The sequence below is a fragment of the Numida meleagris genome, chromosome Z (genome assembly GCF_002078875.1).
Source record: "Numida meleagris isolate 19003 breed g44 Domestic line chromosome Z, NumMel1.0, whole genome shotgun sequence".
NCBI classification, from domain to species: Eukaryota; Metazoa; Chordata; class Aves; order Galliformes; family Numididae; genus Numida; species Numida meleagris.
The window spans coordinates 8,780,233-8,800,252 of NC_034438.1; the positions used below are offsets into that span (position 1 = coordinate 8,780,233).

Consider the following 20,020-nt stretch of genomic DNA (forward strand, 5'->3'; position numbering starts at 1 on the left):
CTTGATAATTTATTTAATTCACCTAGACTAAGAGCCTGAGTGATGCTTTTCTTTTAGCGGGTTATTTCCCTTGGAGTTCTGCCCCTCTTGCTTTATTTCTTAAACGCAGTTTGTACCTAACGTGTCTTTTGTTAAGCTCATCTGCATCTTCAGGGGTGCCCTTTGGAAGTTGAAGTCTTGAGTGGCACAATTCTGAGTTGCCTTCAAACCATTAGGACGCTGTATTACTTCAGAGTGTGAAATAGAAAGTAGCTGCCAAAATAAAGGTGGTAATGCTTGCTGTCTGCTGTCAGTCATTAACCTGGTAAATCTTCTAGTATGTATAAGGGTTGTTATTGTTCATTTCCTAATGGAGCTGCATTGTGCTTCCATATGAATATGACTGTCTCATGCTGTTCATTACCTCACAGGATCTAGCTTATCACCTGCAAAGGAAAACAAGACTTTCTTTTTTTGATATATTTGTGTAATACCAAGTACGTACATATGATGTGCTATCTAAAAGGACTCCTTGTACATTTGAGGTTACAAAAGCCTCCAGAAGAGTCTCTTGATCTTGCCATGTGTTATTAAGCACGTAGCAAATGTATTATGATGAAATGGTTCTTTGTGCAACTATTATTTGAATTAAATATGAACCAATCTTGTTCTTTCCTACCTTTGTCCAGTGTGCATTTGGTTAATTGGTTTTAAAGATGAAAGTAATGTAAGCCTTGAACTGTGTTATTATTTAGAACATTTATTTTCCATCTGAGTGCTAATGTAGCTAATATAAGGCAATTCTATTGCTTCAAAATTGTATGGGTTATTTATTTATTTGTGTTGTGATCTTGGAATATTCTCCTTGTTATATTGCTTCTGGTGATAAATGCAAACTTACCTGGCTAGTAAGATGGTGCTTTATATTCTTTTGTTGTAGATATCCCTGAAGAGGAAGCCAGATATTGGACCAGAAAATTAGAACAAATAAATTCACTGGGAGATGATGAGGTAAATATCTGAACTGAAAGGTAAATGTAGCCTTCAATGCACTATAACTTGCTTTTATTCTTTATATTGGATCCTTGTGATTGAGATAACAATTAAATGTTAATGTTAACAAGTTTTCTGTGAACCATTTACAGAGTGGTTTTCTCAAATTTAGTGTTATTGTTAAGCAGGTAAACATTCTTCCCCATGTTTCTCCCACATAGTGAGAACAGCTCTGTTGTTGCACATCGCACACAAAAGAAAGTTAACATCATAGCATCATAGGATAGCTTGCATTGGAAAGGTTCTTAAAGCCCACCCAGCCCAAACCCCTGCAGTGGGCTTGTTGCCCCCAGCAGCTCAGGCTGCCCAGGGCCCCATCCAACCTGGCCTTGAGCAGCTCTGGGGATGGGGCACCACAGCTCTCTGGGCAGCAGTGCCAGGGCCTCACTGCCCTCTGAGTGAAGAATTTCCCCCTAACATCTAACCTAAATCTCCCCTCTTTCAGTTTAAAAGGAATTCCCCCTTGTCCTATCACTATCAGACTATCGTGCTTTATCTCACAAGTGAGTGAAACGTTTTTTGACAGGCTGTACTAACTTATATTCATTTGTGAAATCAGTTATTTTTGCAGTTAGCTTCTTTTTGGAAGCAGACAAAACAAAATAGTGAATCTCTCTGGAAACTGTTGGAGGGAAGACTTTTGTCCTAACTCAGTTATTGGTGATTCAGTTTGTGAATTTTGTACTATAACACCTGCTAGCTATGCCTTTGGTTTCCTGGGTTTCTGTAGTGTTTTCTTGGCTAAACCACTACAAAACTAAAAGTTGTGATTTTTGTTAGAGAGCCTGAAGCAGTTAGTTATATTATTAAAAGCTTTCTTTATCCTTCATGCTATTGTGCTGTCTACAAAACAAGATTTGACTTGTGCCTATAGTGTAAGTTTGTTGTTTCTTACGTCTCATGTGTTGATGTCAGCATTGTGAGTAGGAAAGTGGCGCTTGCTTAACTTCTTAGTGAGTCTCTTTCCTTAGTAAGACAGCTTGCAAAATATTCTGTCAGTGGCTTCAGGAATTTTTTGTTCTGGAATTTTTCATCTCTTGTATAAACCTTTTTACTTTGTAGATGGAGAATATAAGGTGAGTTTTCTTTTTGACTGAGGACAGAATAATATTTGGGTGGATTAAAAACATAATTGCTTGAAGGTGACCTCTTCCACCTTCTGTGAATGTTGAGAATCTATTTGAGTTGATGGAAAACTCAGTCTATGATTTGGCATGTCAGTGATAACTGCTGTGGTGCACCCCTACTCCTCTGGACTGTAGCACAAGCCTGTGCCAGCTACTTCAGTGAAGCACAGGTGCCCTCTAGTGCTTCACTGAGCCTGTATATGCTGAAAGATGTCCTGAGCTTTGATGCTCCCCTTCCCTGGAGTGTGACCCATCTGCATCCTAAGTGTAAGCTTTCATCTAATACAAGTAACAAAATCATGTCTCTGTGATCACAAATTTATTATGGATATTCCCCTTTATCAGTGAGAACATTAAAAATATAAGAACACTTGTCCTGTGTCTGACGGTGACCCAGAGTGGTCATAATTTTCTTGCATATTTTCTTAATTTGCATTGACTGTTAGCTCTGTAACTTCCCGTGCCAGCAGCAGCATCTTTGTATTTAACAACACTTGATTGATTTTTCTTCTGTGGGTGCCAGTTTTATTTTGAACCCACCTAGGTCAGTTACTAGCAAGGAATTCAGCAACTTAATTGTGTATAGCCTGAAGAAATAAGTTGTTTGCTTTAAGCAAACAAGCCCTTTGTTGTGAAACCAGCTGGGAGCACGTTTATTTGGAGAAACTGAGTGACCGATCCTCATTCACCCTATGCCACTCAGCTCTACAAACCTTTCCTTCTGCATGGCTTTTGGTCAATATGGTGGTATTTCATACAAAAAATTTTCTCACTCCTGTGCATCAGGTTTAGCTATCTCTGCATGAGGCAACGGATGAACAGATTGAAGTTGCACAATAGAACTCATGATGCAGGTTTATTCAGAGTTTGTATGGAGTCATAAAATGCTCTCTAGTCACTATTCCTACAAACACTTAATGTTCTGTTTTCTTACTGGAACTGTTGATAGCCAGTGGGCTGATGCCTTAGAAAGAGTGAAGTACTGCCTTGTTGGAATCTGATTATGATCCTTCAGAAGCTGTTACTGTCCCATGCCACTGAAACTGCTCATCAACAGACTTTCTTTCACCACCTTGTCAACCAGTTACTTCTGTGAGATCAGTAGTTCTTCTTTTCACAGTCTTGAATAACTCATTGAGCTTGTACATTTTAAACAGCACTGGTCTGAAGATGGCCATAGCATGGTCTGCAGATTTTCATCCTCCTTGTAATGAGCTAGTCATTAATTCCTCACTAAACCTATGGAGAGGCTGTCTGGCAGCAAAGGCTGGCACTTTCTTTGTCTTAGGACCCTTTATACTTGGCAAAGACTGTTCTCATTGTTTTGCCCAATTGTCCTAATTTTCTCATCTCCATCACAGAGGAGAAAAACAAAATGCAACAACTTGCATTCCCATAGGGAACACTTTGATGCAGTAACAAACAGCTTTGTAAAAAATCAAAGCTGGTTAATTGAAATACGCCCGTGTTTTCTAATTTATTATTAAATGAGATGCAACAATTATTCACTTTGGACATACAGTGGATCACAGAAGTGTTTGTATGTGCTGGATAGGCAAACACTGTGCTCCTACCCTTCTGGTCACACTAATTATCCAACCACTTCAGTCTCCTACTGCATCGTTGCTGTGAACATTTGTTTTTGAACTGCTGAAATCATAGTGGAATGTACAAAAGATAAACAGACTGATGCTCAGTTCTGAGCCCCATGTAATAGTGACTTTGTGGAAACTGGGTCTTTTAGATATCTAATTTGAGCTCCATGAACTGAGAATAGGGCCTGTGCTTGTAGTAAAGCAGGCTTTACCTTAACCAGGTGTGCAGTTTTTTTAACATCTGGTTTGGGCATAAAAAGGAGAAGGCATCTGGGAGTAAGTTCTAATGTAGATATTAAAGAGAATACTTAACACTTAGATCCTGATATTGTTTTATCTGCAGCGTGGCATATGTTATTCTGGAAACTGTTTCATAAAGTTACCATTTGTTTTCTTAATTGTGTTCCTTCTCGTTTTTTTTTTTCCTTCAGTATTCCTTTCAGGAGGAGGTCCAGAAGAAACCATTGCCCAGTGCTGCCTCCCAGTGCTGTAAGTTAGACTTCACTTTTTCCTCTATTCCTTTTTCCTCTTTCAGTGTACTTCACTTGCTTGTCCAGTTAGTTATGAAATGGTAGTACATCTGTGCTTTTTTAAAACATTCCTGTTTTGAAAGCTGAAGTCTCTGAAGCAAAATCTTTTGTTAGGTATGAAAAACTGTCCCTAAAAATGTTGGTTTAATGATTCTGATGCTAGAAACTGGAATCATGTGTTGGAGTTTGTAACTTGTTTGTGTCTTCCTGCGTTAGGAAAACAAAGTATTCAAGTCACCTGGGCTGTCAGACCCCTTTAATACCAATGCAAACAAGAAAACTGGATGCTGCATTTTCTTCATATAACTGAACAATATTCTCTTTAACATCTCGTGCTGAATATTATTTTTATTACTTTGAAGTTTAAAGAGGAGAAAAATAGGTGGGTTTGGAAGTCCTGCCGGTAGTGCATTTAAAATGCAACTGAGGCTTTTTAACTTGATATTATTTATAATGATGTGCTGATGGATGATGAAAAATATTTTACTAATTTATGCTTATCCCATCTTGCATTTTTTGTACTTCTAAAATAGTACGGACTATATCTGGTGGTCTGCAACATTAGACTTCTGAAGCACTGCTTTTAAAATACAATGGATGAAAGCTCAGTGATGTCTCTTATGAATGTAGTATCTACTTAGGCACCGCCATTAATAAAATTCAGGTTCATAATTTAAACAAATCTTTTATCCTCTACTTGAAACCCTACAAGTTTTGTGTATTACACTTCACAGGCTATTTATCCGTTAGGTTGATTTTAAGATCTCTACAAAGCTGTTACCATTAGGAAATGTTAATTATTGTTTATATTTTTTTTAAGGAGTGAGTAAAACTCATTTTTATGTGTGCTTTTAATATATTACTTTAAAACTGTTTTGAAGAAAACATGGACGCTATCAATTACCCAGGAAGTCTGGAAGTGTTGTGCAGCTGGAGAATGTACAAAGCTATACGAAAGTATCATAGCAGTAATACTCTAGGTAACACCAAATGTCTTTATTTTTTTGAGAGTATTTAAAGAATGAACTACTTTTTAGTATAAAGTCAGAGATGGAAGGGCACAATTGATTTGTAAAGAGTACTACTAATAAATGCTTTTGAAGAAAATGAAATATTCGACTAAATCGTGATAGCATAGTGTACAGAACTCTAGATGCCAGAAGACCAAAGAAAAACAATCTGATATAAAGAGTCTAAGTAATGAGAATACAGAAATTACTTTACCATCTATTATCCCTTGAACTTTGATGAGAGTCTGTTTTAATTGACTGTTCTAAATATTGTGAAGCACAGGTAAACTAGGAGGAATGCTGCTGGGTAGGGAAAGTAGCTGCGCTCGTTTCCATGGCATGGTGCTTTTACATCCTCAAGCTGGTGTCCTTCCTGGAGGACCAGCTCACCTCTTGCAGCTCTAGAGAGCAGAGCTACAGTGGACCTTTTTGTTGCCTATTAATAGCCTGCATCTTGCTAAAAAATGACATTTTACAATAATGAATTGAAGGACAATGGTTTGAGCAATTAATATCATGTAAGAATGTAATCTTTCATGGGATTAAAACAGTCATTAGAATGGCAGTGTTAAATATTTAATAGCAGCGTGTGGCTAATGTATTTAAGAATTTTCTAGCGATTCAATAAAGTTTGTGGCACTGCGCGTACTTCTGCTTATCTACTGCCTGTGAGAATCTGACATCTATGAATATCTTGTTTACGTGGTCAAATATTAAATACTCATTTTACATAGAAGTACTCTGGAAAAATGAATTCTCTGTGCAGAAGAACTGTAAGCTTTCCTGGATGTTGTATAGCCCTTTGGAACTTGAGAATTCCATGTAGAATATGCATTGACTATGTCTCTATATTGAAAGCTGCCCTGACCTTTGCATATGACGCAGGCGCTCAACCCCCTTTTTCATAGGAACAGAGTGGGTGTCCTTCCTGAACCTCAAATGCTCTGAGCACAGAATGTTCCTTCTTAACATGTGGGTAAATAATTGATAGATGTATTTTTAGATGTAATAAAAATATCCTCAAGAACATTTGTAAGGCTTGTTCAATTTTCCACCATGATGTGCTAGATGAGATTTGATTGCTGCTGCTGGCAGGATACGATCATCTGGATCACAGGACTACATATCTAGAAGGAGCATAAACCAACTAAGTATGAACAGTTCTTGACCCATTAGAGTGTTGCCTTCCAGAGCCTCACCACCTTTGCAGTGCTCCTTCGGGTGCCCTGTGACAGCTTTCTGTCCAGATATTGTGGCACCCAGCCTGCACCTGGTGCTGGAGTTGAGGCTGCTCAGTGCAGCACAGAGGGGACAACCCCTCCTCTTGCCCGATGGCAGTACTGGGCCTGAGGCACCCAGGGTATGGTCGGCCCTCTTGGGTGCCAGGGCTCACTGCTGACTCACATCCAACTCGCAGTCAACCAGAACCCCCAGATCCCTTTCTGTGGGGCTGCTCTCCAGTCTCTCACCCCCCAGTCTAAATACAGCCAGGGCTGTCCTGTCCTGCATGTGGAAACCAACACTTGGACTTTGTGCAGTTGGTGATTGCCCAGCCCTCCAGTTTTTCAAATTCTCTCTTCAAAGACTCTCTCTACTTCATGTCAGCATCAGCTCTTCCATACTTAGTGTCATCTGCAGACTTACTCAGTATACCTTCAAGTCCTGTATCCAAGTCATTGATGAAACTATGGAAGGGAACTGGTCCTAAAATGGACCCCTGCAGATCTCTGCTAGTGACAAGCCATCAACCTGAAGTAACCCTGTTTACTAACCCTTTGAGCCTGACCTGTCTGCTGATTGTTTTTTCCTAGTTGTATGCTGAACATTTTGTCCAGTAGGATAGATACTTGCTGAAGTCCAAAAAGATTACATCAACTGGCTTCCTTCTTGGGGAATCTTGGCTTGACTTGTTGGAGATGGTGCCTTTGGGGCTCTTCTCTGAGTTAAGATATGTTCCCTGGTGGAACTGCCATTATTATTTAGGGGGAGCACCTGCATGCACCACTGGCATTATGCTTTGCCCTCCTGCAGCTGTCCAAGGCTCCTCTGGATCTTTGTTCTAGCTGGAGAAAATCCTGCTCTGGCGGGAAGGATTAAGTTCATTAAATGTGGAAATACATGTCCTTACGTGTTTATATTAGGCATTATAGTTCTGTCCTCTTCTGCTCCTGTATTCTCCATGCATGTCAAGCCCCTTTCTCAAACCAACTCCTCATGGTTGTTTCCCTGTCTCCTTCCAGGGCACAACATCTCGTGTGCACTGGCACCAGAGAGGGGCAGAAAGATGGGTGGTGTGTAGGAGACGTTAGCCACTTCTAAAAGCCAGTATCTCATCTCCGGGTGGGCTTCTTAGTTCTGGTGGTACCAGAATTGCTGCTGCCTTAACATGGTGCCATGAGAAATCTCAGCTCAGACTAGGTCCTCTAGATTTGCCCAAGATTATGGATCTTTCAATTTTGTCCTTAAAAAAAGGAGACCCACAATTATTGATTTAATGCAGGATATGGACTTTTTAGCTATTCTTTAAAGAAGCAGGTAGCTCTGTTCTTGTACAGGTAGTCTCTTCTAATTTAGCTAGACACTTCCTGCCTCTTCCCTCTTTATACTTGTGCTTTTTTTTTTTTTTTACCTCTCAGCTTCTGTCCTTCTCTAAATATTTCTCCTTCCCTCCTCCTGCCCCAACAAGATCACATACTACCAGTTGATTTAAATTCTGGTGATCCCAAACAATAAGCAGGGCACTGCAGTGCAAGTGGATTCCAGAACCATAATTCTTAATTTTGAGATACCTAATGTTGAATAACTGCAGCATCCTCATAATTGGCTTTTACCCACAACCTGAAATTGAATGTAAATTAAAAAGAAAGTAAACTTTTACTGTCTGGAAATTCACTTTAAATGAAGCAAATGGAAAAGAGTGTTATTTGATTACTTAAGGTTTATTGACTCAATAAATGTCTAAGTTATTTACTGTTGTGGGTATGGATTTATTTTCCTTGCATGCTCAAGATCATTTCTTACAGTATAAAACTCCATTATAATTCACATGTGAGTCACTCTGTCAGTATTTTAAATGAAGCTCTGATTTTGAGCAGACAGCAGTCCAAATGATGAGAAAGGCAGAGACAGCAAAGGATGAGAAAGGTACTCTGTATCCTTGGGGAGAATATTTGACTATCTTGGTTAATATCAGCTACTGTAAATACTACCCTATGTCTTTTTCAGACAGTTTACAAATCTGGTAGAGAGAGAGTTTGTTCTCAGAAATTCTCAGAAAAGATATCCTACCTGCCACTGAATCAACCAGTTTTGCCTGTCCTATTATCTTTGTCTGCTAAACTTTCAGAGAATGCTTTATCTTCCCTTTTCTACATAACTTGTGTCCTGGAGTCTGTGGTGTTGCCTGTGTGTGTGTTTCTGTGTGCTTTCTTTTTTCTTTCTTTTTTTTTTTTTTTTTTCAAAAGAAGGTAAATTTGTTACTTGCCTCTGGATTATGAGTTGATGCAACAAGGAAAGAAAGAACTGCTCTGATTCATAGTCATGTCAGCAAAAACAACAGGAGCTTCCCTGTCTTTGATCTGCCAGCAGATCAGAGGGAAAGGTGCAAGGCAACATCTAGCCCAGGAGAATAAAAAAGAGCACTAAATACTATCTGGATTATGTGTTTGCATGTGTGTAGGCAGGAGAGAAGTCCTACAGGTTTGTTGTTGAGCCACAAGCAGTTTTTTAACGTCTTAAAAGCTGACAAATGTTTTATGCTCAGTATAGGAAGGAATAGATGGCATTTGAGACCAAATCTGTGTTGTGTTGACCCTTCTTTCCCACTAATGTTGAAAGAAGTCTGTTTTTTGCAAAATGCGTGAGGAAAATTTCTGTTAGCATCTTCATATTAACTGCTGTTTTAAAAACACTAAAAGCTCGTTTTGAGAGTTTTGATAGCTATTGTTCACTGGTTCTCTTTTTAGGACCTTAGATTCCACTGATGCACCGGGATGGTTTATGCATTGCTCCTCACTAACTGACTTTAATGATGAGATTAAGGTGCTTTCTGTGGCATTGATGAGGAGCTTCATCTGCTTAAAATACTTGAAGAAAACAAGCCAACCAACAAAAAAGAACCTAAACAAGGCAGTCTTCCCCCTTGCCCCTGCTCCTCAGCCTGCCTGGTACATCCACACTGATTTTATCTTGTGGTTAGAGTGCTGTACTGTGGATGCTAGCTAGCATCTTTGGCCCTCAGTGGCCATTAGTGTGCCATTGAATTAGAGCTATTGAAACCAATTGCTACAGTTTCCACATCAGGGATGGTACAGTTCTGGCAAAATTGGAAGCACAGTCCTGGGCAAGCTGTGGCTCTGAGGGAATTTGGTAAAGTCTTGCTCAGAGGGCTAGTTTGACAGGACATGTATTTCATCCTGTTCTCAGAATGAAATCACAGGCATCCGGCCTTACCTGTGCATCATTCAAACATGTCTTGTGCCGATGTTGAATCTTACGGTTTGTTCTAATTGGAACATACAGTGCTGCCTTCCACCAGTGTTGAACTGGGTAAACTGAGCCTATGGCAGTGAATGTGCTGAAATAAAATCCTGGTAAGAGATTTTTTTTTTTCCCGTTAAGTAATGATATTGAAAGAAAAGTCTAGACCAGGCTTTCAAGTCAATGCACTATCAAAATGATTTTAAACAGGCCCCAGCTTAACTATTTTAATTGCTTGTAGAGGTGTATGATCTGTAACGTTTCAGTGGCAGGCATCGTAGTGTCATCAGGCTCTCCTCGTTGTAGAGACACATGCTATATACATGCTCTATATTTACTTATGCTCTATATATTTTTGCAAGGTATTTTTTATGAAGTTTCTAGCCTGCTTCTGCATTTAGAAATAGGAGAGGCCCACAGCTACCTGCAGTATCTGTAGATCAGGCCAGTTTGAGAAGAGTGTTGAAGAGGTCAGTGACCATGTTAGCATTCTCAAGGATAGGTGTTGCTAATGGTCCTGCTGCAGTCATCGCAAAGCTGTTCTGACTGTAGAAGAGTGAAACTACTGGCTGCAGTGCATGGTGCAGGAAGTAAGCCTTAAAGCAGTCCTCAGAAAATGTTCAGTGTAATCCAAAAGAGGACACATTAATGACTTTTTTTTCTTAACTAGGCTAGGCAGAGAATAACAACTTTTGTCTGTACAAATGAAGTATTGTATAAGCTGTTTTGTGGTAGTTTAGCTGATGTGCTGAGAAACAGAGTTCCCTGACCTCTCTGCTTCTGGGTGACTGGCAGCTCCTGTTCCTCTTTGTTTGGGATAAATGCCATCTGGGAAACTAATTTTCTTGTGGCATTGCAGTACTCAGGGATCTCATTTGGCCAAAATCATGATAGGTCTGCTCAAAGGAAAGCAGATTCAAAGTCTTGCTCTAAAATGTCTGCCTACAGTTTTAGGCTAAAGCTGCTACTTCAGGATTGAATATGTCTAAGGAAAAATATTCAATACCTGGAAGTTAAAAATACTGGCTATGTTAGAAGATTACAGTAACAGTGTTTGACCTGCTGCTGGATTCTGGAGGAGAGCAGATATGTGGCTTTACTGCTTACTTGCCTTATATGTCTCTGTTACTTAGAGTATGTGCAGTATTCTGAAAGGTTTTGACAAAGAAGTGAAACTTTGACTTTTAAATAAGTGCAAATGCTAAACCTCTTCCTGAAATGCTGAACACTGTGAAAGTGACATATTTTTCTGTAAGCAGTGATTAAAAAAAAAAGTAAATGCTTAGTTAATCACTTAGGCTTCGTAATTTGTTTAGTGCTTTTCTCAAGTGCTTCTCTTTTTTTCCTGATGGGATTTTTTATGGATTCTGAAACTTCATTAGACATCCTTTAATGTCATGGCAATAACAGAAAATTAATCTGAAATTTATGAGCATTTATTTTCTGAATTTAAAGGTATCAAAGTGATATGAAAATTATTGCTCAGCTTTGTACTCAGGCCGCAGATGTGTCCTTGAACGTTTCCTTGAGCAACAAGTCTTGCACTGTAAGTCCAAGGCTGAAACTCAAGAAAAAGAAAGGCACCAGATCTTTTCTCAGCAGCTATGCAACATTATATTTGTCTTTGCTTTATCCATATAGGTAATGCTAGAGATTAAATTGCAGTCTAAAGTTGCATCCCAAGGAGGAGTATAGAAAACTTTTGTTTGTTCTTTTGTTTACTGCATCTCTTAGTCAAGTAGTTGGTGTGCCTAGAAGCTAAAAATACATGACAGATCTGTTAGGTATTAGAGCAGTGGAAGAAATGTTACGGGTTTTCTTTTGTAGCTAAAATTAACTGTCACTGCCCAGGTCTTTTGTCTGTAGTTATTAAAGAGTGGCACAAGCTCGTAATAACTATGTGGATACCCTTGATGATTTGATGGTGATCCAAGCTCTGCTTAAATTCTCAGTTCTGTGTTATTTTGTTTAGCTGTAGTAAAGCTGGCTGAAAAGGCCATTTCCTTTATTGAAATCAAAATACTCCAAAAATTCAGCATAAATCAAGTACTAATTTGCGGTAAAGTGTGATCAAAAACAGGGAGTACTGAGCAGGTAGGAGGGGCTCCAGTACTCCAGTGCTTGTCCTCATCCCTGCCAGCTACTAACTCATTTCCGCCCTGTGCTTCGTAATCTCCTTTTGGGCAAAGGCTTTATCCCTCATTTGTGGTGTTCCAAAGCTGAGCTGGAAAAGGTGATACCTGGTGTGGAAACCCTCTTGCTTATCCTGAAAACTTGATTTGGTTCTAAAAAGCTGTTTTAGACTTTTTATTCATTAAAATGCTGCATGTGCAATTTGGAAAGTAAATCAGATAATGGAATAAAGTAAATCTGTACAGAATCTTAAGATCTGTGCGTACTGTGTGGAGAGTATTAACCAGGGGAAAAGGGTACATTAAACCCAGAAAGAAAAAATGACCAGAACCTGCCCAGCTCTGTTTGTATTCTGTAAAGAGAATTTTATCAGCACCAAGTATATTGTAACTTCTGGAGCTCGGTTTGCTTTTATAAACATGTTTAGATCCTCTCTTTTCACTCAGCATGGAATATAACAGGAGGATTAAACAGTTTATCAGCATGACTGTAAGAAGTGGACAGCAGTAAATAATAATGTTCTGATGGTTGTAGTACAGCGCAACCACTCTTAGAGACTTGTAAACAGCAGCATAACAAAATGGCATGCAGGAAATCAAATTAGACTGCATTAAAAACACAGGATATTCTACTTTTCTACAGTGTCCCTGCTGATCCAGGCTTGACAGTGTGGAGAGGAGGAGTTCCTCCTTGAATAGTTGCATAATTGAGACACATAGCAAGCATATGCTATGTTCAGCTAGCTGTGGGAACTTATATGTATTTTATAAAATGTGTTAATGACAAGAATGTTGTAGCATCCAAGGCACCAGGCTGCTGGCATCGCTTAGTCCTTAATTGGAGGTTTATATGAAACCTCATTTTTGAGTACTGAAGCTTGTGAATACAAAATACTGTGATAATTGAGTTGCACTCTTGGTATTAAAGAGCTTGCAGAATAACTAGTCTGATTTGTCTGTATCATTTATTCCATTGTTACTATATTTTATTGCTGTGTGTTTTTAGAATTACAACTTTTCATGCTCTATCTGTCTGGACCTCTTGGTATTTTCAGATCAAGTTTGTACAGGCTTAAATATGTTCCCAAAAGTGATCGGGAAGTTTTTTTCTTCTCAAAATGAGGTTATGCTTTTTTTTTTTTTTTTTTTTTGTGAAGAATGAAAACAACTTGAAAAGGCTGAAAGAAGTTCTGTTTTCATTAACCTTCAAAATATCACAACTGTCAGCCCAGGTCTTCTGTGATTATGCTGAAGGACTGAGATATATACTGTTAGCTCCTGAATCTTAAATGAAGCAGCATGCGTGTTGAATCTTTAATAAATTTGTCTTTTATCCAAAATGTTAGATGCTGAAGTGAAGTGGGTGTTAGTAAAAACAAACAAAAGCAGAGTTTTGAGGTTGTGGCAGGAATAATCCCTGAGTTTCTCTTAGTGCATCACTTTCTGCTTACTCCTGCAGTGTTTTCTTCCTAGTTTGTCTCTAGTTGTAGTATAACCCAGTTTCTCAATATGAGAGCTAGTTTCCAAAGGCAGCTTTTCTTCTCTTCCCTCTTACCATCAACTTGCCATCAACTGCTGTGTATTATCAAAATAATAATCTCAAAACTGCTTTTAAAACTTTGTGTGATTTTCATGCTGTGCATAGGGAGCCTGATCACGCCAATGTAGGGGGGTGGGTAGCTGGATCAAGGACATCACTGTCAGTATGGGGACTTTTCCCTACAGCAGGTTGTAGTATTTCTCCTCCGAGGACAGACCTAGTCTCTGCGGCTTTATTTCAGTGCTTATTGGTTTTCTCATTATTGCTCTGCTTACACACCAGCACTTTCTTGGAGTTCTGAGACTTTTCTTGGAGTTGCAAGTTATGTGCATGCTGTCAAATTGCTCTGAGGGGTGGATGTGTTTGGTAGTTTGCTGGTTTGCCATCATCACCATCCTGAGATGTCACTCCGGGGTGACAACATGGATATTGAAAATCTATAACTTGATTGTCTGCTAAATTGCTGCTCAACTTTAGCATGAATTTGTTGTCACCCTTAATGTGAAAAGATCTGCTTGCTGTGAGAGAACTAATGTGATTGTTTGTGTCTGTAGGGTGCTGTGAGAGCTCTCAGTTTTGCACCAGTGTGTGTCTAACTAAGAAAGCACTCTTCCTTTATGCTGATTTACATGCACGAAGATAGTTTTTGTGCTATTTCTACTGGTATGGTGCTTTTACCACTGTGTCACCTTTGCTCTGGAAAGAGGATAATCACAAGTGGAAAGGTGAAACAGCTTTTCCTGCTTGACTTGCACAGTTCTAGATGAGACTTCAGACCTGGCTCTTACCTGAACTCTGGGACATTCTGTTCGTAATCATGATAATTTGTGTACCAAGGAGTAGAGCTTTACTGCTCTTGCTGAGAAGTGTGTTGATAAATATTTTGTCTATTTATGTTAATTAATGCATTATTTCTTAATCTGTAATGGTCTTGATCTGGACAGTGAGCAGTAAATTCCCCCCAAAAATTAATATCATATTTATAAAGAAAAAAATATCTGATTTTCAACTTTGTAATCTATAAGGCATTTTAAATACGTGACAATGTGCTTGTAGTTTGCTTTTCTAAGCTTTCTTTTCCCATTCGTATTCTTTTCTGCTATTTGTGTTACATGCAGGCAACTGGAGTTATTTCGGATGGGGAGAGCAGCTGAGTACGTAACAGTTTAATTTCTTGCAAGTTTCTTGATCCTATAGTGATGCAGCATGCTCCAGGATGAGTAAAGTGGGAACATTCATGCATATAGAAAATCTGTTCTGTTGAATTTTCTTTCACTGAATTGAATCTTCATGTTTGTGTGGATGGCTGTACTTTTTTTTTTTTTCCCACTGTCTAGCTTTGTTTTGGCTGCGTTGCTTGTGCTTTTACTGGAATTTGAGGAGAAGACAGAATTGGAATATTCCTCTTTTCCTGTAAAGATGATTCCAGTTTTCTGCTTGTATGCATTTTCTGTGTTAATCTTCATACTCATGGAAGCTTACATCCGTGTTCAGAGTAACTGAAAAACACAAGTGAATCCATAGTGATTGTTACTTAGTAAGATGCAAAGATAAGTTGGAAGAGATCAAGAAGTTCCACGGGCTACAGAGAGGACCAGATCTAAAAATGGACATGGTTGGCAAACACCAATGAGACAGAAGGCTTGCAGGTATTGTAACAGTGAGTTCGAGCTCAGTGAGGTGGTGTCATGGCAAAAGTGATAGGGCTTTGCTTCAATTAATGCTCACCAGCCCTGAAAGGTAAATGTTAATACCACTGCTGTCTGTGATCTATAGGGCACCTGAAGACTGTTTGATGCGACAGCTTTTGCAGAGGCCCCACAGTTCGAAGTTTTTATTAATTTGCCCAGAAAACATGCATGAAACATCTTTACTTTCTGGAATTCCCACAAGTTGCAGCAGGCAGTGCTTCTGCTTGAGCTACACTGCATGGCTTCTACTGCCTGTAGGACCTACAAGGATTGATCCACTGGTAATAAAATGAAGGTATCTGTTCCTTGTGTCAAAACAAAAAGTGAGAGTGTTGCTGAGGGGAGCATGCAAAGCATTGTGACTGCAGCCGCTGCCAGCAGGAAGGTGATTCTGCCTTATGCTTTCCATTTTTGACATAAAGGAATTTGAAAAGGATACTCCTACTACCGTCAAGTGATTTAAACCTGGTGTCCAGCTAATCACAGTGAATTTCAATAATTATATTTTTTTCTTTAGGTCTGTACATAGCTAAGAAAGGAAAAGTCATGCACCTGTTCTTGTGCATTTTCGAAGCCTTCCAGTAGTGACTTCCCACTTTCTCCTCTTGTGTTTTTGTCCTCCTTCGTTTCCTGTCTTTGGTCAAACCTTAAATTCTTTAAGCATCAACAGCATTGAATGACTTGCTCGTTTTGTCAGTCTTGGGTGTCTCTGTTGTGGGGGGCTGTTCTCAGATGTGTAATACGATAATAGAGAATTAACAAAACTTTTGTTTACTACTAAAACAATAAGTATTACTTCCCCACGTAGCCTTCTTTTGCCATTTTTTTGTGTTTGGGGGAAGTGGGGATGCTTAAGCATTGGTTATTCAGGAATGCAGGGGTGTTGTGCATAGAATATTTTGCCTTTTTCTTTGGGAGGTTGGTGTGGTTTTTATTTTTTAATATCTTTTTTCTTTCTTTTTTTTAAAGGAACTTGTACTTCCCCCCACCTCCCTCCCTTTCATCCTTACAGTGCTGCCCTTTTTGAAATCACGTTAGCATCCTTTTAGAAGGGCTTGGATCAACATTTATTATGTTTCCAAGCCAAATCCATTAGCTCAGCATTGCCAGGAAAAGTACACTTACAGCTGTATATTTACACGTGGGAAGGAAGCAGCAAAAACAGCGTGTTAGTAGCTGGAAGATATTCTTCCAAGTGAAAACTTCTTGTAAGAAATGCACTGCAGTCCAAAGTCATGCTAACTGGATGGAGGCCATTTTGGCAAAGGGCCATCTTGTGCTGTTGACTTCGTTTCATGTTAAGAAAGGTAAAGAAATGAAAAAGTAGGACAGATGTTCAGGGTACTCTTTGCACTTTATAATATTGGAGTATCAGTCCAGTTCTTGACTATTGAGTGTTTCAGCAGCAGAAAATGTTTATAAGTGGAGAGAATATCCACAAAATGTGGAAAAAGGGCCTGTCCACTTGCAAAGAATATAGGAATGTTGTCAGGGCCTGTAGGGATGCAACAAAGAAGGCTAAGGCCCACTTGGAATTTTATCTAGCAAAGGAGGTAAAGGATAACAAGAAAGGTTTTTTTAAGTATGTCAGCTGTAAAAGGAAAACTAGGGAAAATGTGGGTCCACTGCTAAATGAGGTGAGTGCCCCTGATCTGGGTATTCTTATGGACAACAGGATGGCCATGAGCCAGCACTGTGCCCTTGTGGCCAAGAAGGGCAGTGGTATGCTGGGGTGCATCAAAAAGAGCATGACCAGCAGGTTGAGGGAGGTGATCCTCCTCCTCTCTGCTGCCTTGGAGAGGCCATATCTGGAGTACTGTGTACAGTTCTGGGCTCCCCAGTTTTAAAAAAAACAGATCTCCTAGAAGATGTCCAGCAGAGGGCTACAAAGATGATAAAGTTCCTGAAACATGTTGGTTATGAGGAAAGGCTGAGTGACCTGAGTCTGTTCAGCCTGGGGAAAAGAAGACTGAGAGGGGATCTGATCAATGTTTATAAATATCTAAAGTGCAGGAGGGAATTGAACAAGGCCAGGCTATTCTCAGTGGTGTGTAGTGATAGGACAAGGAGCAACGGCCAAAAGCTTGAATATAGGAAGTTCCACACAAATATGCAGAAGAACTTTACTATGAGGGTGAGAGAGCACTGGAGCAGGCTGCCCAGAGAGGTTGTGGAATCTCCTTCATTAGAGATATCCAAGACCCGTCTGGACTCCTACCTGTGTGACCTATTGTGGGAAACCTGCTTTAGCAGGGGAGTTGGACTTGTTATCTCTAGAGGGCCCTTCCAACCCTTACAATTCTGCGATTCTGCAAGTGGAAAAACAAGGTCATGAAAGCCCTCAGTGTGAAGTCTGAATGTTTCTAACTTTGTGTCTTAAAATTATTCATGTTTTTAATGAATCTTAAGTGCTGAGGGTGATAAGATAGACTAATGACCTACAAAGTTGCACTGAAATCATTGCTGAAAATCTTTTTGAATTTTTAGTCTGCAGAGCTATGAAAGAGCCTCAGAAACGTGCCCTTGTGTCCTTTTGTGATTTCTGCTTCCCTGGGCTTCCATTACTTTAGTAGTCCTCTTTAACCCTCAATGCATTTTAATTACAAGATTTCTGAAAGGCTGCGTGGTTGTCAAAAGTGACTGATGTTTCAGGAAACAATAGCATATTGGGTTCTGAGACTTGATTAAGGAAAGAGATTGTTAGAAGCTTTTGTGAAAACAATTTAAATGGATGCAGAGTGGGGAAGATGAGATGCAAAGGCCTTGGTGTGATGCTGACAGATCCCTTCTGGACTTGGACTGCAAGTCATGCATTCCGTCAGTAAGATTTCATCTCTTTTACCCTGGTCTTACAAAAATAGAGAAAAGCTGTGAGAAGCTCAGTGGCTTATTTTGGAAAAGTAGAGGGGTTTTGGGGATACAGAACCTTGCATGAACCTCCTTCTTCCTGAGTACTTGAGCATGATGTTTTTATTGAAATTTTCACTCAGGCTCATGTGACGAGTACAGTTGGTCTGACAGGACTGCTTAAAGTGGTCCTGAGGTCAGTGTATTAAAGCTATTGTTTACTACCCTGCAGCAGTGGTATAATAACTTCTTGAGCCAGAAGAGAGGAGGATTAATAGGATTTACAGGGTGCAGTTTGCTTCAGAGAAGAGGGTTCTCTGGACACACCTTGCTATCCCCTTTTATATTTGTTTTCCATGCTGTCTGTGATATCCTTGTGTGTGATGTCACTGTCAAATAGGTTTTCTTCTTATGCTCTGAATATGCATGAATATTTCATTACTAAACATGAACAGCATGCTTCTGCCCTGCCCTTCAGCCTTACCCCTCCACTCTTTTAGCAGTGGTTCCAGTGACTATGAATTTGTTTTCATCCCTTGAGAGCTCTTTTGGACATGCAGAAATTCTACAAGTGGGTTAAAATAACTGCTAACTGTGTTTTTGTTGTTACGTGTCTGGTTATGAATTAACTGATCTTCATAGACTGAGGCTAACATACAACTTTCCCAGTGGAAGGCTTGGTGTATCATCTATTTGAAGAAGATGATGCTTGAACTTACCCCATCATGTGTTGTGTTTTATGCTACATTTTTGCTGAAACATGGGTTGTAAGGCCCGACCCCCAACTTTTGAAGGGATGCAATGTTTGTAAAACAGCTTCTGCAAGTTTTTGTCAGTCTCTTGTTTAAATTAAATTTAAGTGTCAGGTATGTCAACAAATGAGATTATCACCATGAACAGGCACTTCAGAGCATACTTTCTTGCAGAGAGAATGTGTGTTGAAAGTCAGATGTGGTCCAGATTTTGGTGTTCTTAATCAGGCCAAGCAATGTCTTCATTTGTGAACATTTCGATCAAATAAACTGAGATTGCTCATCAGGTAGGTGCAGTTCAGCATGAATAAGTTTCTAGGATTGGCCCTTATTTATGAATCAGTTATTGCTGACGATTTCTTCCTAGTATGTAGCAGCTAGTATTTAACAGCTACAGATATTGTAGATGCAAGGAATGTGAGTGAGAGAAACCCATGTGTTCCTGTCTCATTGACGTTATGGCAGCTGGAGCGTTGCATCCTTCAAACTTCTCATTGTGGACACATTTTGTGTGATGACCTCTAAGAGACTTCCTTACACTGTGCACCAGCTGGAATCAGGAGAAATGCTGTTGCCATCTTCAACGACCATGCATGATACAACTGTTTGATTAACATTTAAGCTGATCAGCTATTTTTAGGTGTTGCTTAGACATACTGTGGTTCATATGGAAAATCTTTTGAGACGTAATGTGGATTGCCTTTCCTATAGAAAAGGAGCAGAAAGAATATCAGCCAGAGACAGTCCTCCAGTGGAGTGAACAGTTTTTCCTGCTGTGTGTTGTTTATGTGAGTAGTGGAAGTCTAGCCAGTGCTGTGGCTTTACAGTCACTTCAAAGAGGTGTAAGCTTAGCTCCTGCAGAAAGATAATCCAGCTTCCATACAGGGGTTATCCAGTGGGATGCCCTGCCACTTTCTTTGTACTGTCCCACAGGGAATTGGGTTAAGAAGCTGGCTTAGGCTGGCAACCAGCCCCTTCCACAGTTCAAAAAGGTTTTGCCAAACGGAGATCTCTGACCATGCTCACTGCTTAGGGAGGCTAGAGCCAGCACAGAACATGGAGGAACGTGAAGCCACAGTCAACAAATGGTGTTTCCAAGCACCTTACACACATGGCAAAAAACAGTGTGACAACTGGTTGACATGTCCCAGTAGTGCAGAAGTAGGATGTAATGATTTGTTAGTAAATCCAGATAGTGGTACTGCTACAGTCTGGCCAGGGAATTTGCAATTCCCTGAACCCCATCAGCTGGTCTGAGCTGATGGAATTTGGAATTCCCAGAGCC

The 20,020-nt window shown here is 39.7% G+C and overlaps 1 protein-coding gene across 4 annotated transcripts in view; it reads left to right on the top strand.

Annotated features, from left to right (window-relative positions):
- The window catches only part of UNC13B (unc-13 homolog B), a 210,848-nt gene that overhangs the window by 41,395 nt on the left and 149,433 nt on the right, over positions 1–20,020 (top strand). For all 4 annotated transcript variants that reach the window (XM_021379970.1, XM_021379973.1, XM_021379974.1 and 1 more), the window contains exons 6-7: positions 920–990; positions 4,186–4,243. In XM_021379970.1, coding sequence (XP_021235645.1) covers positions 920–990; positions 4,186–4,243 — 129 coding nt within the window. The remainder of the gene's footprint in view (positions 1–919; positions 991–4,185; positions 4,244–20,020) is intronic.